The sequence below is a fragment of the Trichomonas vaginalis genome, chromosome IV, assembly GCF_026262505.1.
Source record: "Trichomonas vaginalis G3 chromosome IV, whole genome shotgun sequence".
Classification (NCBI taxonomy): domain Eukaryota; phylum Parabasalia; order Trichomonadida; family Trichomonadidae; genus Trichomonas; species Trichomonas vaginalis.
This window is the reverse complement of record NC_067206.1, coordinates 226,148-248,147: the sequence shown is the minus strand read 5'-3', so window position 1 is coordinate 248,147 and position 22,000 is coordinate 226,148. Positions and strand designations below refer to the sequence as shown.

Below are 22,000 nucleotides of genomic sequence, written 5' to 3'. Positions count from 1 at the left end.
CTGTGCGCAGGTAAATTTTCACCTGAAATCGTTTTACTTCCACCTGTTTCCTTTGAAGAGTTTGCACAATACAAAAACCTGTCGACTATTTGAGTCCATGCACCAACACCAAACATTACTTGAGGACCTCTTGCTTCCATAGATGTATAAATAGAACCTACTGGGTTCATTAAATCAAACATATGAGATATTATAGGATTGTCTCTTTTGAACTTAAAAGTTAGTATACAAGTGTTGGGTACGGCGGCACTGCGTTCCACCTTATTCAACATAACCTTACCCAACATAACTTTAAATATTTACAAAACCGTTAACGTATATTTTACAATACAAACGACAACACTAATTTAATCTTAAATATTTACAAAGTCACCAACCACTTCACCTCACTAACGAACTCACTAATGTAAAAAATAAACGTTCTCACTAACGACTTCACTAATGTTCTCATAAATTTTCCTCAATATCTTCATCATCAGTGTTAACCCTATTGTAGTCATACTTGAAGCCATAAACTTTCTCTAACTTCTTAACGTACAATTTACATAACTTACCTTCGTCATCGTATGGTTTAATGATATAACTATTTCTATCTTTATAAACAGTCAATGAAAAGTCAACTGGTCTCGGATGTATTTGAAAGAACATGTTATGCTCAGGAAGGAAGAATAAATGTTTAAATGTATGTTTGTTATACTGTGGAATTCGAATGAGTTGCTTTTGTTCTGTCATTTACATAAAAATAAAAATTTTCAGTAAAAATAAAACTAATGAAATATTTTATTCCTCACTCTCTTCCTTGGTTTCTTTTTAGTTGCTTTCTTCACGTCTGTCTCCAACTTGACTGTCTTTCTTCTTCGTCCGTAATGATACCAGTTACTTCCACCAGTCAATGGGTCAAATGGTCTTTCGTAAGGGTTTCCATACATTCCATAGGGACCATACGGAAAACCTGGTGGAGAAGAGTTCCATCGACTCTATTTAAATGCATTGTTTCACCTTTCATCTGGTCATTAAAGTCTTTTGCGTGTTTTGCAAACTCATCGTCCTTTCCTAAAGCATTTTCTGACTCAGTCGCAACCAAATTGGATGCTTTATTTATGAGCCCTATTTTATTTAATCTTAACTTCTTTGCAACCCAGCCTCCAATCTTTCCTTTATTTGCATCTAATGTCTTTGAAACCCTTCCTCCACTCATTTTATTTACTGCGTCATAAGCTCCAAGTGCTTTTGCTCCAAATGCTAATGCTTTTGTTCCCATTGCGCCTAAAGCTGCCCAAGCTACCATTTACCCATATTAAAATCATCTCTCTTCAATATTATCTCATAAAAGTTCTCGTTACTGGAGAAAGTCAATGAAACATAAACATTCTCACGGCTTCGCCCTCACCGCTTTGCGGTCTATTAACTTCTTTCTTATATCATCTATACGCTTCAAAATGTCTGAACAATTGCTAACATCTTCTACAACAGTTATTTCATCATGAACGACCTTCAAGAACAAGCTCATTTAATATGCTATTAAAATCATCTCAATAATGAGTCCATCCTTTCCGTCTTTAGGTAGCACAACATCTTTCATTGAAGAAGGTTCGACAAGTCTTATGTTAAACTTACTGACAAAGTTTGTTATACTATAATGCTTCGGCGGCGAATACATGTAGTTTGAAAGACATAATATAGATTCTTCAGCAAATTCACTTATACTGGATTTTATAACAATGTTCTCACGAGACCAAATACCACCAATTGACAATCTTGTAAGCAATCCTGCTGAACCTTCTACTGTAAACGTCGATGGTAACATTCCACGAAGGTCATCTATTGACATCGTTGAGTCACTGTATTTAAATATTTTCTTAAAGCAATCGTCATTATCTAACCATGCAATAGCTTTGAAGTTTTCATTCGAATATACATCTGCTTCATTAAATGTAAATCCTGACTTCTTTGCAGAGATGACTTTAAAATCTATTGCATTTGTTTCAAAATTATATGCTATGGTAACTTCTGAAGGTAATGGATGTCCTTCCGCAGTCAGTTGTTCTCTCACTACCGTTTGAAGCTTTGTATTAAAAACTTTCATGTCATCTCCTGTATCTAAGTTCACATACACAGCAACAGGGAAACTATCTTGCTTCTTTGTTTCATCATTATATCTCAAAACATTAAAGTTCTTCAATAATATTGTTCTTCCTGCTGGAATACTTCTAACTTGTCTTATTTCAATAGCTTTCTCACCTCCTACATACTCTACCCAGTGTCTTGGATATTCATAAGTATACTGACTTTCTTGAATTTTGGTTGGTTTCATCATAACGTGTTCATAGTATATCTTTATACTCTTGTCAGTTAGACTCGGTGCTATGTTCTGAATATTTCTGACTTGCATTTTTAATGGAGATAAAATGAAGCATTTAATACATGACGTAGATGAAGACATGAATGAAACTACAGACAAACTTAACTCTTCTCTTATTCTTCCTTTCAGTAAGGACTATGAGTTCTGTTCAAATGGTGTGTATTTCTATTGTGGAAAGATGGGGTCAGGAAAGACATTCAACCTCATTCGTCATATACTCATAACAGAGCGTTTAGGAAACGACTCTTACTATGACCAAATCATTATATCAGCAACTTCAGACTCTATGGACTCAACAGCGAAAACATTTATGTAAAGTTCAAGCATCTGTCGTTAAAGTTCCAGACAGTGAACTCATTGAATTTCTTCAACGTTACATTCGACGTAAGAGAAATATTATGCCATCGTAGAGTTTATACAGTCAGGAATGCAAAAGACTTCAGAAGAGATGGAAAGAATTATTGACAAACACCACTTACGTCAGTACTCAGGAGTTTACGATATGAAACGACTTACAAACTACATTCTGTCAAAACTTTCAAAATACCCCTTCAAAAAGTATCCTTCAAACACTCTGCTCGTTTGTGACGACTTCGCCGGAAAAGGTTTAGTGTCAAAGCCTGACTCACCATTAGCTAACATCATAACTAAAGTCAGACATTACCATTTAACTGTAGCAATACTTATGCAAACATGGCGTTTTTTGCTTTAAACATAAAACGTCTCATAACTGACTTCGTTATCTTTCAAGGTTTCTCACGTTATGATATTGAACTCATTTGGAAACAGTCAGGTATAACATTACCTTTTGAAGAAATTTGGGAAGCATATAAGTCTCTCATCTCTCCTCGTTCATACCTTGAGATTCATATCATGACTAATACCATTAAAGTCAAAAATATTCCATGGGAACGACCAACATTGTTTTAAAGTTTAACCTTCAATTGACTGATGGTAAACAAATTCCATGCATCTCTGTCGCCATTTCTGTTAATATTTTTGCTGTCATTCATATCATCCACTTCCCCATCCGTTAGCTTTTGAGGATATGCGTTAGAATAGCTGTTCTTAAATGAAGGCTTTTCACCTTTGAGAGCATAAACTCTATAACTTTCTGCATACTTTATGTTTGAACCTCCTGAGCCATCATTGACATAAATTTTTATAGGCTTCCACCCTTTGTTCATGTTCCTGCTTCTTCCCTTAGCTCTTTTGTTCAGTAGTTCTACATCTTTATACACAGCACCTGTCTCAGTGAATTCAACAATATTTTCATTCGTTAGCTTTACATTCAAACCCTTGTCGAGTATATTGTTCATTTCATACATATAAAAGGTTTTTATTCTATATGAAATGAGAAGCAAATCCATCTTAGCTGGTGCCGTTAATGTTCCAATTGAACCAACATCAAATGTTGACTCACGAACGACAAACAATATTGTCATAAAGAACTATAGTTCGGAGTGTTTGAAAGAGCCAGAACCAGAGCTGAAATCCGTGAATTTAAACACAGCTTCAAACGCTAACGCTACATCAGATGTTAAGTTAGAGTATCCACCACTGGACCAAATTCTTTCAAGAGAAGCCAACGACAACCCTTACACAAATGTTCAAACAAATCCTTCAGATAACGTAGACCATTACCTTCTTCAGTTATACCAAACAATTTTACTCAAAGACGATAAGAAGCTTTTGACAAATCTTATAAGCAAGAACCAAATAATTCTAACAAAGGAGGACCTTGAAAATGTTATCTCACGAATAACAGGGAAACAATGTGTCATTGACTATCTCGACCCTGAAATCGAATGCTGTGGTCAAACGCCACCATTCATGAAAATAGGTAACATCCGCATCATTGAAACCAGGTACTCAGGAGTTGAGTTTAAGTATAAATATTCGAACGAGTATACAAAACTATCTACTGACTATAAACTTTGTTTGAAATATGTTTTAGTAAATTAAAGCAACTTATAGTATCTATCCAAAACTTCTTCAACAGTATCGAACTCATCTTCATAATGCAAACCTAATCTTATTGACTTGGTGCAGTTTTCACTAACACAATATTTTTCTGTTCTCTTGACTGACATAACTAATTCATTTGTTTCATCAAACAGCAACAACCAAAGTTCATGACCTAATACATAACATTCATACTTTATATTTTTAGCTCTGAGTTCTCTTGTAAGCTGTTGCATTTAATATTTTCTAAAAAGTCAACTTCAACAGTCATTCGCACTGGTGCCTTCAGTTCTACAGGCTCGCCCTGAAAGTCAACTAGTCTGAATTGCATGTCTTTCAAATTATGAGGACTAATGCGAACCCATTTACCTAAATGAGTTGCTATGACAGGAACGTTTGGAATGAACATTGAATTGACTGCATAACAGAAGGATTTATATTCTACTGAACCTTTACTATTAACTCCTGAAATACCTGTGACATTAGCTATTTTAGACTCAATGTACAAACAATTACCATAACATACGTATGGAACAGATTTCATCTCAATCGTTTTGTCAACACTTTTCAAAGGAAATGTCATATGGTATGCTCCCAAAAGAAGTTGTACTCTATGACTCATTCGTGTTATCTTGAACTCTTTCTTGCTACTGAACTTCAATGTTCCCTCAGAAGAGAGTTCGACATCTATGTTGTCAATAGTTTCTTCATTTATGAGAGTATCTATGACTCCAGCAATTTTATCTATTCTATACTCTGCTCTGTTAGGAAATGTTATAAAACTTCTTTTGTCATCTATTTCAATCTCTATGAAATCTGTTTCATCTGTTATGACAAAAGTTGCGATAGTATTGAAGTCAACAACTCTGAAAGCAAGCGCTTCATTCTGAAGACCTAAGTTTGTTTGTAGCTTTACTGTCCCGTATTCGTTTGGGTCTGTACTTTGCAAATAGAACAACATTTTATTCTCATTAAAATATGACTATTGCTGCATATGCGTATGAAACAAATGAAGCAAGAAGAGCACATGAACTAGTAAACGAAAACTCAACTTTAACCATTGAAGGCAATGATTTAGTCATTGACGATGGAAAAACTAAAAAAGTCATTGATTTCGATACTTTTAACACTTATGACCCATTCATTACAATAAGTAAAGTTCCTATCATAAATGATGGAACGGTGCAATATATAAATTCAACAGTAGATGCCTCTTTAGTGAAAGTACTGAATGTTCTCATTGAATTGTTAAAGAGCTTTCGATTTGACGACAACATTAAATGCCTAAAGAATTTAGTCATGAATGAGAAACAAATTCTTGGCGTTGCTGGTAGCAGTAACGATGTACACCTTATGACATTAGAATATTATAACGAACATAAAGATGAACTGAAAGGAGAGAAGGGTGACACTGGACCACAAGGACCACAAGGAATACAAGGAATACAAGGAATACAAGGAATACAAGGACCTCAAGGCGAAAACGGTTTGGATGGAAAGGATGGAAAGGATGGAAAAACTGCTAAATCATGGATATGGGACCTTATAAATACTGGTTTAACAGCTGCTTCATATGGAGTTCTTCAATACCAAATCGGAAAGATATGGGCAGTACTTGGTGAAGAAGCTTTAGATGACGTTAAAAATGCTTTGAACTTCATTTCAAATGGTTCGGATACTATTAAAACTTTATCTGGTTGGATGCAAGAAACAAGGAGTCAAATAGATACTGTAAGACGTATAGCAAACAATGCACGTACGGGATTGGATACTTTACGAAAGCACAAAATACACTAAAGGAAGCAAATGATATTCTTGGCTCAGTATCAGACATGCATGAAGATTGGCTTAAAGGTATTGACAAATCTTTAAAAAATCACAGTCAGTCTATTGCTGACTACAAGAAAAGTATAGATTTTTTACATAGTGCTATGGACGTACATGATGGAAGCATAAGGAACTTACTTAATGCTAACAATAACTTACCAGGAACTATTAAAGCATTTATAAAGTCCTTTGTAAAACCCGGTGCTCTAACATTTAGGTCTTTGAGAGCAAGAGCATTGAAGTCAAGAGATGCAGAAACTCCAACAGAACCTACAGAAGGAACTGAAACAACAGAAACTCCAGAGAACCACCAAAACCAACAGCTAATGAAATATTGTTCGAATATTTTCCAAGGTACTCTGTTCTCATTGCATACATTCAAGAAATAGTTAAGAAAGCAGACTTGACTTTAGGAGATGATGAAAGTTCTGTATATCTTTCGTTCCAGTTTCAAATAGCAGAACTTTTGAGACAGATATGCTTAATGTATGACAACATCTCTGATTTCACAAGATATGATGACGACCATGACCCCGAACACGGTGAAGAAGAAGTTTTACAAACATCCATTAAGACAGGAAAGATTTTAACACAAAGTCTCATTATTGACACCAAAGATGGCAAAGTGGACGTTCTTCAAGAGCTGAAGAAAAATACTTCTTCGGGAGGTGGTGGTAGGCATGAACTTGAAATAAATGAGATAGAAGAGAAATTAGCCGAAAAAGCAGATAAAGAACATAAACACAATATCTCCGATATAAATGAACTTCAAGCTACATTAAATAGTAAAGCGGACAAGAACCACGTTCATTATATAACTTCAGACGAACAGATTATAACGGACTACCATGGATATTTAACACGAACTGAAGAAGTGAAGACGGAAGACCCCAATGAAAGAAGATATAAATACATTCGTGCTAAAGGTTATGACATAAGCTGTACTGTACAGTATGATGTAGCTAAAGCACCAGAAGCATTTGGTTATACCGGTGAAATTTATGCCTCTACTTTCAATGTTAACGGTGTATTAGTTGAACCAAGATTTACTTTGAGAGTTAAGTCAAAAATAACGTTTGAAGATGCTATTAAAAGTAAAGTTGACAAAGTTGAACTTGAAGCAATGAACAAAGTTTTGAAATCTCATAAACACAACATCTCCGATATAAATGAACTTCAAGCTACATTAGACAGTAAAGCCGACAAGAACCATACACATAAATCCTTCACTACTGTTAGAGCAGACGACATAATATTGAACTTTGACCTTGGTTCAAGTGCACCTTTAGAGAATCCAAGCACAAGCGTAAAAGATACTCTTAACAATTTAGATAAGAGTTGCAGGAATACCGAAGATCATGCCAGAAACTTTGAAGCATATGAACTACCCGCAATGTTAGATAAGAAAGCTGACAAGAACCATACACATAAATCCTTCACTACTGTTAGAGCAGACGACATAATATTGAACTTTGACCTTGGTTCAAGTGCACCTTTAGAGAATCCAAGCACAAGCGTAAAAGATACTCTTAACAATTTAGATAAGAGTTGCAGGAATACCGAAGATCATGCCAGAAACTTTGAAGCATATGAACTACCCGCAATGTTAGATAAGAAAGCCGACAAGAACCATACACATAAATCCTTCACTACTGTTAGAGCAGACGACATAATATTGAACTTTGACCTTGGTTCAAGTGCACCTTTAGAGAATCCAAGCACAAGCGTAAAAGATACTCTTAACAATTTAGATAAGAGTTGCAGGAATACCGAAGATCATGCCAGAAACTTTGAAGCATATGAACTACCCGCAATGTTAGATAAGAAAGCCGACAAGAACCATACACATAAATCCTTCACTACTGTTAGAGCAGACGACATAATATTGAACTTTGACCTTGGTTCAAGTGCACCTTTAGAGAATCCAAGCACAAGCGTAAAAGATACTCTTAACAATTTAGATAAGAGTTGCAGGAATACCGAAGATCATGCCAGAAACTTTGAAGCATATGAACTACCCGCAATGTTAGATAAGAAAGCTGACAAAACTTATGTGGATGCAGAACTAATAAAGAAATTTTCGAAACCAGATACAATGACATTTACAACAGAAATTATAAATGGTGAACCAACAACTCCATTTGAATTTATTAGAGGTCTTCAACCAGAAACTTTTGAATTTTTCTTGGATAATTCTATTGAACTAACATTACATTATAAAAGTGGAACAAATGCAACATTTCATCCGGGAGATACATTCCAAATGGTATTTAATAACATAAGTTCTTTAGAATATGTTTATAGAGTTATGAGCATATATGATTTAATATATCCTATAGGAGCTGTTTATACGTCTATGAATCCAATAAATCCAAACACTTTATTTGGTGGTAGATGGTATGAAATAGTTGACAGTTTTCCATTCTACACTAATACGCAGTCAATGAAGATGGGAGGTTCAAAGAAAATCGGTATTGAAAACCTTCCTTCACATATGCATAGGTTCAGTGGAAGAACATCTGTGGAAGGAAACCATTCACATTCAATAACAAAAAGAGGTTATATAAATCTTGCAGCGGGTTCGAATAGACAGGGAATGAACAGATATGATATCTCAGATGACCCCAAAGATGTTAGCACAGGTATTTTCTGTGGAACTGCAGGAAATCATACACATGTTGTAGCTGGTATTACAGACCCAGCAGGTAATGGAAAAGATTATATGCCTCCTTATATAACAATGCACGCTTGGATACGAGTTGGTTAAACTCTTTAACTTTACATAAATGAGCTTGAAAGAAGTATTCGAAACAACATCCATGGAGGTCTTTTAAGAAATTCAATGAAGCTGCAAAGAGTTCGGGATTTACTAACAGAGCTGAAGTGAAAAGGTTCTTTAACAAAAATGTTGTACATCAAACAAAAATAAATCCTTACGACTACTTTTTACCAATTTACTCCAACACTCCTGACGCATACCAATTTGACACTCTCATTCAAAGCAGAAAAGGAGGACATAAACCATTCCTCATCTTCATAAATGTTAACACTCGTAAAGCATATGCATATCCAATGAAAAATAAAGGAACTCGTGAAGTGTTAAGAGTTTTACAAAAGTTTGTAGCAGAACATAGCCCAAGTACTTTAACATCAGGACCAAGACAGTGCATACCTCAGTAATGAAATCACAGAATTTCTCATTAAGCATAACATAACTCACTACACTACTGAAGACCATAACCATAACATACTTGGCATCATAAACCGCTTCATAAGAACGCTCAGAGATTTAAACCAAGAGCGAGACTTTACCGAAGAAACAATGAAACATTTTCTCGAAGTATATAATTCCTCAACACATTCTACAACAGGACATACACCAAATTCAATGACACAACAACAAGAAGAAAAGTATATACAAAAGAAACGAAGCCAAACACAAAATATCATAAATTCAACACAATTTACCCTCATTCCTGGTACAAAAGTTCGTGTAGTTCTTGACGACAAACCGTTGACAAAGAAACGTTTAAGGTTAAGTAGAAACTATTATATCGTAGACTCTACGCAAGGTAATGGATATCTTATAAAAGCTGCTGACGACTCCATAGCATTTTACCCTCGTCATAAATTAGTTGAAAGTAGTAATGGCAAACTTGCTGAAACCATTGACGAAGCAAAGCGAGGAGTGGTTATTGAAATACTTGGCTATAACATAAACGATGACACTTATAAAGTAGATATGAAGGAGGCGTTGAAGATGTTATACCATCTAAGAACTTGAGAGAGTCGAAGCCAACACATCTGGGACCATTAGAGCGGGAGTACTGGAAAGACAAAAATATGCCAGAAAGAATAAGAAAATTCTTCTAAACTTTTTCATTAGATGTAAATCAGACATGAATGAGAACAGTCATGATATCATTAATGGTACCATTTATTTTTGTCATAAATGTTTTCAGTGTCACCACGTCACCATGTCACCAGGTTAATTAACTTCTCTTAAAATTACTGACAACATGACATTTTGACAACAGTCCAGGAAATAAACTTCTTCATCGTAAATGTTTTGTCAAGACTTCATCGTATATGTTTTGAAGAACTGAAGGTGTCACCAGGTCCCTCGGTCCCTCGGTCCCTCGGTCATTTTAACTTCTCTGAAAAAGTGTGACAACATGACATTTTGACAACAGTCCAGGAAATAAACTTCTTCATCGTAAATGTTTTGTCAAGACTTCATCGTATATGTTTTGAAGAACTGAAGGTGTCACCAGGTCCCTCGGTCCCTCGGTCCCTCGGTTAAACGAACTTCTCTGAAAAAGTGTGACAACATGACATTTAGACAACAACACAGGAAATAAACTTCTTCATCGTAAATGTTTTGTCAAGACTTCATCGTATATGTTTTGAAGAACTGAAGGTGTCACCAGGTCCCTCGGTCCCTCGGTCCCTCGGTCATTTTAACTTCTCTGAAAAAGTGTGACAACATGACATTTAGACAACAACACAGGAAATAAACTTCTTCATCGTATATGTTTTGTCAAGACTTCTTCGTAAATGTTTTGTCACCCGTTGAATTTTGTATAAAATATTTTTTTTATTTTGTATGTAAGAAACAGAAAATGACAAACATTGAGTTTGAAACAGTTAAAAAGATAGACAATGACACCAAAGTGGTTCGAATTGGTGATTTAAACGTAAGATACTCAAAGAAATACAAGAAATATTCTTTGTCAGACATTATATCTCCATCTGGAAAGAAAGCATTCGACTGGGTTAAAATTGCTTCAACTCAGAAAATTTTGACAAGAAATCCTGAGCTTATGATATCAGTAGCATTTCATGGAACAAGAGCATATCTTATAGACAAAAGTCTTATACCAATAGTTTTGTTATGGATTGACCCAGTTGTTGGATATAACTTCATAACATATGGTTCATTCGATACGGAACGTTGCAGTGAAGGCTTACTTTACATCGTTCAGAAACCGAAGGACTTCAATACAAAGAGATATAAGATAGGAAGAACATATAATATAACTCAAAGATATGACAGTATAGTCAATAGAGTTAAGGTTGTGTTCGTTAACGATATGAGAGCTGCTGAAACAGAACTACTTGAAAAGTTTGAGAAAATGTATGGTGCTCCCACGAAAGGTAAAGAAACGTTTGAAGTAGATGAGATAGGTAAAGCTATAAAATTATTTGACGAAGTTGCTGAAAAATACATGTAAAGCGTTTATTTTTGGTCTTTTGTGAAAGTCAGGAAATAACGCTAATTTTATTTTTATTTATTTTTTTTATTTTGTATGTAAAGACAGTAATGACAACATCAGAGAACACAACAACAGTTATAGTCCATGAAGCTATAAATGAAGAATACGAATACATACAGTATAACAAACAGTTACGTCTCATTCGTTCAGTCAAAGATGACATGTACCAAATGCAAAGTATAATGAATGCTCTTCGTTCTACAAAGCAAGCATATCATTGGTTTGAAAACAACAGACAAAAGAACTTTTAGAAGAATTTCCTCATATGATTGCTTCCCTCGAAAACCGAGAGAAGAGATTCCGTACGAAAATCGCAAGAATTTGGCACCTGGTTTGAAAGGTTATTATGTTCATAGACTTTTAGTAAACGCTGTAGCAATGTGGGCTTCACCTCGTTATGCTTGTTATATTTTCATGATGTTAGATGAACTATATAAAGCAGAACGTGGAGAGATGGAAAAGAAACTTCAAGCAAAAGATGAAGTCATTGAAGCAAAAGACAAAAGCCTTCAGAAAAGAATACCACGTTCGGTACCAAAAGGAAAGGAAAAGAACTATAAGTATATGATTTATACTGAAGAGATGGAGAAAGAAGAAGACAGAGATATGGTTATGTTGCATTTAGTCAGAAGAAACAACAAAAGCTTTTACGACCTTGCTAAGATTTACAAATCTGACAGAAATTGGTTCTATCGCGAAAACTTACCGATTTCAATGACACCAAATGAGCAAATAAAGGAAATTGTCAAAAATACTCTTCCTCAAACACACTATGACATCAAAGGTTGCACAATACTTACATTCAAAGAAGACTTAACATTACTGAAGGAAAAAATAACAGAATATTTTGACAACTTCAAAGAGGAAGAATAAAAAATCTAAGCTAATTTTATTTTTTTTATAAAATTTTATCTCATATGAAAGAACATGAATTTAGAATATTCGGAACTCATGACAGAAGAAGAGAACGAACAACATGTAAAAGATTATGCAAAATTTCTGAAGACATATAAAGCATTTAAACAATATCTAAATGCTTCTAAAGATTATGCAAAATTTCTGAAGGTATATAAAGCTTATGAAAAAGCGTATGAAAAGTTTATACATTGGGGAATTGTTGTAAAATGTCCATATGAAGACTAACCAAAAATATATTTTTGCTTAAATAGCTTCAGAGTCAATTTCTTCAACCATTTCACTTCCTTCGTCAATGTCAATAGAAGCTTCTTCAACCTTTGGTAAGAATTTCTGTATAACATCTTTGTTCGTTATTGTCTTCAGAGATGAAGGATAATATTTTACATTTGTTTCACCCTTCTTATATTCTTTCTGTTCGGAAAGATTCATAGCAATACTGAAGAAGTCAATGTTAGAGTTCTTTATGACAGTATAATGAGTATCTTTGACATTCACGAAGAAACTCTTTTGTTTCAAAACTACTGCTAACTCTTGTGAAGTATAACGTTTGCGGTCAATGACGATAGCTAATGGTCTGACATACTGACCGTATTTAGATTCTTTCACAAACTTCTTGTTAAAGATAACATTAACGTTTGCAGCACCATTGAACTCATTCTTGATGGCAGTAGCGAGAGCATTGTATGAAAAGAACTTGCAATCTTGCATGTGTTTCATTATAATAAAAATATTAAATTATTTTGAAAAATAACTTAAAAAAATCTAATCTAATTTTTCAAAAAAAATATTTTTTATCCGATAGAAAAGATGACAGAAAAATTAACTTTTTACATAGCGCCAGACCCTTCTTGCCCACATCTTTTTAAGCCACAATATATAGACATAGAACTAAATAGAGAAAGCGAAATTCTACAAACAGAAGAAACATATAGAGACCTAGATAACGAAAATGGATATGCGCTATTCTGGTTAGATTGTCCTTATAAAATGTATGAAAAAAAAGGCTTTATATGAAGAATATAGAAAATATTGTCATGAAAACGATATAAGACCAAGCTCTAGAGAAAAATTCTATGCTGGTATAAAACATCTTTTCGAAGTTCGGAATGGCAAATATAGAAAGAAATAATTTTCTAAGTTTATTTTTTTCAAAAAATATTTTTTTATTTCTTACTAAAGATGTATCGGAAGTTGTCTAAGTTAGAACACTCGGAAATAAAACAACTTCTTACAGAAGCTAACATAGATGTTGCAAAACATTACGCAACAAACAAAAAGGCACTCGCTGACATCCTCAATGACTACAATGGTGAAATAACTTATGATAGAATTCATGAGTTCATAAAGCCGCAACGCGGCGAGGACGAAGTCCATGCAAGAGCATTTCCTTTAAATGACATTGCTATTGACTTATATCATAGACGTTCAGTACCTCATGAAGTAAGAAGAGAAATGTTTGACATAACAAATGCAAACGTTGGTGAAACAAGAAGAAGAGACGACACACTGAAACAACAGAGAAGAGAGATGTTTAAAAGTGCTATAGAACAAGTTCGTAAAGCTAACGATGTCATTTGTTCCATTGACGACAAGCCAAAAGAAGGTGAGAGATGGTTAAAGAAAGATGAAGAGAATAGGAAGAGGAATGTTAAGTCAGGCAATAGACTCATTGACTTTAACATCGAAGCTTTAGATGAACCAAACAGAGACTACTTACACAAACATTTCGGTAAGGTTTTCATGAGACTCTTAGAGAAAATTAAAATAAACTCACAACAGAGATGGATGGTATGTTATAAACTTGGTGGAAAGTATGAATGTTCTACGTTAAACCTCAATAATATTGGAACATTACTACATCAGCTCTTGAAGGAGAACTTTATATCAGAGATAGAAGCAAATGCTGCAGGTATTGTTGAAATGCACTATGACTTCTTCTTGACAAACATAAAGAATCTTACTGAAATAAAGATGTATGATTTAACAGAATATGAAGGCTTAACGATGTCAGATGTAAAGAAAGGCAAACCAAAAAAGAGACCATATAGAGATGAAAGCACACTGACAAATGACCAGAAAGCCATTTTGGAAGCTCTTAAGCAAACAGGAAACCCAGCACTTATAGAAAGCTTTTGGAAAGATAATGGTGAAAAGAAGTTTTATAAGAAGAGAAGCGGTCAGTTCTGGAAGTATCTTTGCACATTACCTATAAATCTTGAACGCTACCAAATCTTCAATGAACTGAACAAAAGAACTGCAACACTTATGACAGAAGATAACTGCTTCGTTTATGCTTGCATTCAGGCTGGAGTAAATGAAGAAACTATTGACCACATGAGAGAAGTCATTCGTGTTAGAGACTTTCCTCAAAGTAAAGTACAAGAAATTTCTGACGCAACAGGTATAGCATTTAATGTTACCATTGGTTATTTCAATGACTCAAGACATAATGAAATAAAGAGATACATACCAAAAGAATGTGAAACTGTTCGAACTATTGACTTACTTCTTGTTGAAGACCACTACATGCTAAATGAAAGACTTCCAATGACAACATATTTCATTCGAAACTATAAAGAAATTCTCAAAGCTTGTGGTGGAATGAACATTGAGAAACAGATGAAAATATATACAATGAGAGAGAACAAATATGTAGTTCGCATGGATAGAACTACACCGCTATGGGATGTTATGAAAACATTGTGGGAGTGCAAATATTTCGAACCTATTTCTTATGGAGAACTTTTCACATATACGACTGACTTATATAAACAGAACCTTGCACCATTTAAAGATTTAACATATGCTCCAAAGTATTGTGTACAACTGAAGAAGAAAGCCGAGTCAAAAGAAGTAAATAAAAATAAGTGCAAGTTCATTCCTGAGCACGTTTTCTTTGCTGACTTTGAGTGTAGTACCGATGGCTTTCATAAAGCTTTTAACATATGTTACGACAGTGAAGATGGTTCAGTGAGTGAAAGCATTTGGGGTCAGAACTGTGCAACAGAATTTTTGGAACGACTTCCTGACAAGAGTTTAATATATTTCCATAACCTCAGCTATGATATAAACTTCATCTTAAGACACATGACAGAAGTGAAAGGAACTCCCATCATTAAAGGTTCACGAACAATGCAAATAACTGGCTTATATAAAGGAAGGGCACTTATTATAAAAGACTCTTACAGTGTTATAAATAAGAAGCTTAAACTATTTCCTGCTATGTTTAACTTACAAACAGGACCGAAAGAAGTATTTCCATACAACTACTACAGCAGTGTTTTGTTAGCAAATGACAACAGAACTGGTGTCATTTCTGAAGCTTGTAAGTTTGTCAAGGATGCAGATACATTCATGAAAAACATAGATTCCATCAAAGGTTGCAGAATAGATGAAAACCATTTCGACTTAGAAAAATATAGCACGTTTTACTGCAAACAAGATGTAAGAATTTTAAGAGAAGGTTTTGTAAAGTTCCGCAATGACTTATTGAAAGAGTTTGATTTAAACGTATATGACTACGTTAGTATTTGTTCTATTGCTAACAAATTGTTTGAGAACAGAGTGTACTTCCCGAATGGAAATTTATATGACCTCTCAAATAAACCAAGAGAATTTATTTCACGCTGTATTCAAGGTGGAAGATGTATGCTGTCAGATAACATGAAACAAAAGAGCGAAAAGAAACTCATTGCTGACTTCGATGCTGTTTCATTATATCCCTCAGCTATTGCGAGACTTTATACTTTAGAAGGAATTCCAAAAGTATTGAAGGATGAGATGTTAAGCACAGAGTATCTCATGAGACATTTATTCGATGACGACCAAAAGGAACCCATTGGTGAAAAGTTTATGTCCGGCTTCTTTGTTCTCATTAAGATAACAGAGATTGGAATACATAGACACTTTCCTTTAATAGTTTGTGACCCTGAACTAAATCCAGAACTTAACGTTCCCAGAAGTTCAAACACTTGCTGTTTAATGTATGTTGACCATATAACATTACAAGACCTCATAAAATATCAAGGTGTCAAATGTGAAGTGTTGCAAGGATACTATTACGATGGAAACAGAGATATTAGAATAAGAGATGAAGTAAAGAAGTTGTTTGAGTTAAGGTTAAAGTATAAGAAAGAAGGAAATCCTTTGCAAGAAAATATAAAGCTCATTCTGAACAGTATTTATGGCAAAACTATTCTATCTCCTATTGAGTCAAAAATAACCATAGTAGATGACAAAGATGCTATAAGATATGCTATAAGAAACTACAACCATATAGTGAAGTTCGAAGGTTTGGATGGTTCAGATAAAACTATTTTCAAGCTAACCAAAAGCATTTGCAGACACTTTAACTTCTGTCCACTTGGTGTAAATATTCTATCTATGTCGAAGAGAATAATGTGTGAAGTATTCTGTACTGCTGAAGACTTAGGAATGGACATCTTTTATAGCGATACGGACAGTATGCATCTCTACAATGAAGATATCCCTCGTTTAGCTGAAGAGTTTGAGAAACGTTATGGAAGAGTTCTCATTGGTAAAAACCTTGGTCAATTTCATTCTGACTTTGCAGAAATAACACCTGGAAAACAAAGTTTAGCATACAAGTCAATATTTTGTGGAAAGAAGACTTACATAGACTTACTCACGAATGCACGTTGTAAAGGTGTAAAACAAGACGTCCTTGCTTTAACAGCAAATGAAATGTTTCCTGAAGCTATACAATGCTATTACAATGAAGATAAGAACATTCACATACCTGTTGGAACATATGACAAAGACTCTGAGTTCAGTTTAATGAAACTTTACAAAGCACTTCATGATGGTCAAGAGATTGGATTTGACTTATGTAAGTCTTCTAGTCCTTGCTTTGAAGAGAAGTTTAACTTCTCAATAACGACTAAAACAAGCTTTATTCGTAAGTTGAAGTTCTGAGGTCATTTATTTTTGTCAGCAATGAGGTCATGAATGAGGTCAGCAATGAGGTCATTTATTTTTGTCAGCAATGAGGTCATTCGTGATAAAAATAAAACTAGCGTAGATTTTACAATACTGCGATGGTAGAGTTTAAGAGTTGTGCTTCAATGTAGAGACAGTCCTTATGGTCTGGAGGTAAGAACACTGGGCAGTTATGGTCATGAGTGGAGAACATGTCTATCCAAAACTCACGATTGAAGCCAGTTAATTTATAGTATTTAGGGTTAGGAAGTGGTGAAGTTCTTGTATGACCAATGAACTCATTTTCAACTCCCTTACTTAAGTTTGAATATAATATAGCTTGCTTTCTATCCCAAATGCCAGGTGTTACAATCTTTGAAAATTCATTTTTCCTCGGAAGCATTGCATCATAATTGAAAACATTCTTGAAGTCTTCATTGGGTTCAGAGATTTGAAACCTTATACGTAATGGATTTTCTTTCTTTTTAGCTACTTCATTGAATGGTGAATATATAACAAACTGACAGTCATGAGTTCCATCTTCATTTTCATTAAATTCATAATGAAAGTCTATAAGTTGTGGCCGACTACCTTCTTCTTTCAGTTGTGCAAGAAACTCACGTAAAGGCTGTAAAGTTTGTACTTCAATGTTGAACTTTTTCTCGAACATCTCATTAAATGAAATCATACATTGCAACAATGTTGTATCGTCTTTAAAGTATTTGTATATGTGAATGTTTTGGGCGCTTAAAGACTGTTCGTCATTTTCTATCTCGACTTGAAGTATAAAGTCAACCTTTCTGAAAGCACGTGTTATATACATAGATGTTATGCCAATGTACTTCTCTTCATTTATGTTCACAATCCAGTCTGTTGGAAACTTAAACGTTACTCTGTTCCCCTTTATTTTGACGTCAGGGTTTTCACTACTGAACGCAACAGTTAAAGGTATTTGTCTATACATTTAATTCGGATAAAAATAAACCATTTACTCTTTCTTTGCTTCAGCTTCTTTAGCTTTTGCTTCAGCTTCTTCTCTAGCTTTCTTCGCCAGCAAACGTGGGTTCTTTTGTCTTCCAGCAGCTAATGCAGCAAGTTGTTTTTCACTAAGTTTTCTCTTTGGTCTCTCTGGCTTTTGTTCTTGTTTTTGTTCCTTCAGTTCGGATAAAATTTGCTCACGAATTTCTTTCTTCAATGCTTCAACATCTATGACCCCTTGGGTCTTGTCCGTAGGGCTTGTCTGAGTCATTTGACTGCAGATAAAAAACAAAATTAAAACTTTAACCGATGTAAAATGAGCTTGTCAAAATCAGAGCGAGAGTCTATTATATTAAATGACGCAAGAGGAATACAACATCCTTTCTATTACGTAAGTCAGAGTAAAGATGGTAAAATATACGTAAGAAAAAGAAAGGTTCCATTAGCGAATGCAGAAAGCGACAACATTAAGGTGCATGGCAAGGATGAAGTCCACGAAGCCCATATAAAACCTTCTGTTCAAACTGAGCACCAAAAGAACCAGAAGAAAAGAAGCCAGATGTACTTTCAATAACGAACCAAGAGCTTATTGCAAAGTTCGTGAATTTCATTGAAAAACAAACCGAGTCAAAGAACCCTGACCCACCAGTGAAAGAAGTTGAGACAAAAGAGAATGTACAGTTCATTGAAAATGTCAAGAAACAACTTCCACCACGATGCCAAAAAGAGTGAGAATAATGAAGTAAATAGATATTTTTATCTGAAGTAAATACATGCAGAACGAACAGTTAAACGAATTTACTCCAGCAGAGCATATTCATCAGATTCGCTCATATTTCGATATCATAGACAATGCAGTTCAAATTGGTGACACTAATAGAAAATATTCTGACGCAAAGATTCCATCAAACCTGGAACTGCTAAAGATAAACACATGGGTAACATTCAATCTCTCACCTCCTGGTGAAATATGTTGGACCTTTACAATACATTCATTACGTATAAAATGGAAGGTCAATTTATTGCAGATAAAGAAATTGGTTCAGGTTCCAATAAAACAAACCCACCAGGATTTTGGATTGGTTTCGATGACGCTTTCTATGCAGTTGCTGGATATCAAATCCTTGCAAATGGTCGTATCGTATATTTCTCAAGACAACGCAAGAGAAGAAGCATATATAACTTCAAACTCACAAACTACCGAAAAATAAAGAAAGTAGATGTTTTCTCAAAGACTCGACATGAAGATGTATGGAGTCATTCGGGAACATGCAGAACAGGACAAATTGTTAGTGGTCCAATTACAGCAGGAAAATCATTTAATTTTAAGCTTCGTTTAAGAATTCCTGTTAGAAGATCTTCCATTAGAAGCTATTCGATTTATTCCAGCTTTTGCAGGAAACATTCAGCTTAAAGTAAAGTTCAGTAGCGACGCCTTACAATGCACATCTATATCTGTAAATGATATCATTGCTTTCAATCCAACTCTTAAAGTTGCATTTGCTTCAGATTCAAATCCACCGACAAATAAATTTGTTCCATGGAATGAACCATTCACTATGATAACGAAGGCAGTAGAAGCTAGTGGAACAGTTACTATTACAACTGTAACCCAGCAACTATTCGAACAAAGATGGATTTTAATGAATGTTTCATTCATCCAAAGTCATTCTCTTTAGACCCTAACATTTATACAGAACTTGTAGAACATTATACAAACGAGGCTTTATGTTTTCCTGTTAAAGTTATGGATTGGATTCCTATGGACGGTTCATTCTCAAGAATACAGATAGTTCAAGTGCAACATTTACAGCAGCTTATACGCCTATTAATGTTAAAAGTATTTGGGCACTATTTTAGAAAGAAAGACAACTATTATGTTAATTTTGAGAACCTAAGTTTAAATATCTTCAGCTTTCCATGGAGCTTATGGAAATATGCCTGCAGAACCTGAAAAATCATATGGACCTGTATTTTATGAAATGGTTGCGAACGCTTGCAATACAAACAATGATATGATAGGATTTAATGAAGATGTTATGAGGTCATTGGTGGATGATGGTAGTGTGGAACATAAATGGGATAGCTATGACAACACACATTTCTTATGTGGTTTTCCAACAGAAGTGGACTTTTGCTTCCAGCAAGGTCAAAACATCTACTGCTCCAATAACATACAAATTGTCTGTTAAAGGACCTATTGAACTAGCAACTGAAAACGTACCAAAGCCACTTATTGATTTATGAGGGATTGTTGCTTTGCCATTCAGGTGCGTGCTAATGGAATCCCAATAATAAGATTAGATGACTATAACTTAGCTACGGACGACAGTGAGGAATAAAGGATGAACGTTTATTTTTAAAGTTTATAAATGAGTTCTTCATCAAGCTCTCGCGAACCTTCACCATCTATGAAACAAACTTTACCAAACGATTATGGAGCACCTATTGAATATTTCTTACGAGCTGCACAATGGCAAAGAGCAGTCTCACCAAGGTTAGGTGTTCCACCAGCTCCTGTCAAAAATAGCATTTGGTCAAGTCCTTATATAAAATATGGTCTCCCACTAGGTTTGCTAGCTACAGCAGGAGCAGTTATGATGTTGAAAAGAAATAAAGCAAATGTTGTAAATAATACTGAAGTAGCTGAAGTTAAACAAACTCCAACACCTTCGCCAAAACCAACGCCTTCACAAACAACACCTTCAATGACTCCTGAACCTATGGAATTACAAACTCCTGTTCAAAAGTCAACTCCAAAACCGACTCCAAAATTTAAACCAGAACCTACTCCTCAAATAAATCGTAAAACTCCTGCGTTTCCTTACTGAAAAAAAATAACGTTATTTTTATTTAATATTAAAATTTTTATTTGATTGAAATGACGACTAAAGTCACTGAAGCAATGAAACAAAAGTTTTTGGTAGAATACATTAAATCAGGAATTATTCCAGAAGGTTTTTACATTCATACTATGAAGGATGGTAGAGTTCAGTTTAGAAAGATAAAGCAACCATTAGATAAAGAAGGAATTTTGAGAAAGATTAAACTTCATGAGGACAACATTGCTGAACTTAAGAAGAAGTTAAAAGAGTTGGAGAAAGCAGACGACAGTGAGGAATAAAATATTTCATTAGTTTTATTTTTACTGAAAATTTTTATTTTTATGTAAATGACAGAACAAAAGCAACTCATTCGAATTCCACAGTATAACAAACATACATTTAAACATTTATTCTTCCTTCCTGAGCATAACATGTTCTTTCAAATACATCCGAGACCAGTTGACTTTTCATTGACTGTTTATAAAGATAGAAATAGTTATATCATTAAACCATACGATGACGAAGGTAAGTTATGTAAATTGTACGTTAAGAAGTTAGAGAAAGTTTATGGCTTCAAGTATGACTACAATAGGGTTAACACTGATGATGAAGATATTGAGGAAAATTTATGAGAACATTAGTGAAGTCGTTAGTGAGAACGTTTATTTTTTACATTAGTGAGTTCGTTAGTGAGGTGAAGTGGTTGGTGACTTTGTAAATATTTAAGATTAAATTAGTGTTGTCGTTTGTATTGTAAAATATACGTTAACGGTTTTGTAAATATTTAAAGTTATGTTGGGTAAGGTTATGTTGAATAAGGTGGAACGCAGTGCCGCCGTACCCAACACTTGTATACTAACTTTAAAATATAGTGCAACCATTTCAGGTTTCTTCTGGTTTGTGTCAGAATA

General features: G+C 34.5%; 8 protein-coding genes and 8 pseudogenes across 16 annotated transcripts, besides 4 other annotated features; 11 read left to right on the top strand and 5 right to left on the bottom strand.

The window, feature by feature from the left end:
• Window positions 1-191: part of a mobile genetic element that runs on past the window's edge.
• A 27-nt stretch (window positions 192-218) lies between these two features.
• Window positions 219-748: a terminal%2Cinverted (terminal inverted repeat of Maverick-1C transposon ID:TVAGG3_0001200).
• Window positions 219-21,950: a mobile genetic element.
• TVAGG3_0001360 lies at window positions 981-1,288 on the bottom strand (annotated as a pseudogene). The gene has a single exon. A coding segment is annotated over exon 1 (308 nt).
• TVAGG3_0001350 (uncharacterized protein) lies at window positions 2,085-2,279 on the top strand (the record flags this gene model as incomplete). Its single annotated transcript, XM_051219657.1, has 1 exon — window positions 2,085-2,279. The coding sequence occupies one exon, from the start codon at window positions 2,085-2,087 to the stop codon at window positions 2,277-2,279; it is 195 nt and encodes a 64-aa protein (XP_051104643.1).
• TVAGG3_0001340 (uncharacterized protein) lies at window positions 3,716-4,327 on the top strand (the record flags this gene model as incomplete). The annotated part of the gene is made up of 1 exon (XM_051219656.1): window positions 3,716-4,327. One exon carries the CDS (start codon window positions 3,716-3,718, stop codon window positions 4,325-4,327), a length of 612 nt encoding a protein of 203 aa, XP_051104642.1.
• TVAGG3_0001330 (uncharacterized protein) lies at window positions 4,524-4,871 on the bottom strand (the record flags this gene model as incomplete). Its single annotated transcript, XM_051219655.1, has 1 exon — window positions 4,524-4,871. The coding sequence occupies one exon, from the start codon at window positions 4,869-4,871 to the stop codon at window positions 4,524-4,526; it is 348 nt and encodes a 115-aa protein (XP_051104641.1).
• TVAGG3_0001320 lies at window positions 6,029-8,450 on the top strand (annotated as a pseudogene). The gene has a single exon. A coding segment is annotated over exon 1 (2,422 nt).
• On the top strand, window positions 8,751-8,921 carry TVAGG3_0001310 (ATP binding; the record flags this gene model as incomplete). Its single annotated transcript, XM_051219654.1, has 1 exon — window positions 8,751-8,921. One exon carries the CDS (start codon window positions 8,751-8,753, stop codon window positions 8,919-8,921), a length of 171 nt encoding a protein of 56 aa, XP_051104640.1.
• On the top strand, window positions 9,477-10,027 carry TVAGG3_0001300 (annotated as a pseudogene). The gene has a single exon. A coding segment is annotated over exon 1 (551 nt).
• TVAGG3_0001290 lies at window positions 10,777-11,270 on the top strand (annotated as a pseudogene). Its single transcript has one exon. A coding segment is annotated over exon 1 (494 nt).
• TVAGG3_0001280 lies at window positions 11,613-12,303 on the top strand (annotated as a pseudogene). The gene has a single exon. A coding segment is annotated over exon 1 (691 nt).
• On the bottom strand, window positions 12,592-13,065 carry TVAGG3_0001270 (uncharacterized protein; the record flags this gene model as incomplete). The annotated part of the gene is made up of 1 exon (XM_051219653.1): window positions 12,592-13,065. The coding sequence occupies one exon, from the start codon at window positions 13,063-13,065 to the stop codon at window positions 12,592-12,594; it is 474 nt and encodes a 157-aa protein (XP_051104639.1).
• TVAGG3_0001260 lies at window positions 13,322-13,474 on the top strand (annotated as a pseudogene). The gene has a single exon. A coding segment is annotated over exon 1 (153 nt).
• Window positions 13,528-17,283, top strand: TVAGG3_0001250 (organellar and viral DNA polymerase type B; the record flags this gene model as incomplete). The annotated part of the gene is made up of 1 exon (XM_051219652.1): window positions 13,528-17,283. The coding sequence occupies one exon, from the start codon at window positions 13,528-13,530 to the stop codon at window positions 17,281-17,283; it is 3,756 nt and encodes a 1,251-aa protein (XP_051104638.1).
• TVAGG3_0001240 lies at window positions 17,396-18,250 on the bottom strand (annotated as a pseudogene). Its single transcript has one exon. A coding segment is annotated over exon 1 (855 nt).
• On the bottom strand, window positions 18,275-18,535 carry TVAGG3_0001230 (uncharacterized protein; the record flags this gene model as incomplete). Its single annotated transcript, XM_001322933.2, has 1 exon — window positions 18,275-18,535. One exon carries the CDS (start codon window positions 18,533-18,535, stop codon window positions 18,275-18,277), a length of 261 nt encoding a protein of 86 aa, XP_001322968.2.
• Window positions 20,637-21,092, top strand: TVAGG3_0001220 (annotated as a pseudogene). Its single transcript has one exon. A coding segment is annotated over exon 1 (456 nt).
• TVAGG3_0001210 (uncharacterized protein) lies at window positions 21,146-21,388 on the top strand (the record flags this gene model as incomplete). The annotated part of the gene is made up of 1 exon (XM_001322930.1): window positions 21,146-21,388. The coding sequence occupies one exon, from the start codon at window positions 21,146-21,148 to the stop codon at window positions 21,386-21,388; it is 243 nt and encodes an 80-aa protein (XP_001322965.1).
• Window positions 21,421-21,950: a terminal%2Cinverted (terminal inverted repeat of Maverick-1C transposon ID:TVAGG3_0001200).
• Window positions 21,951-22,000: the final 50 nt, after the last annotated feature.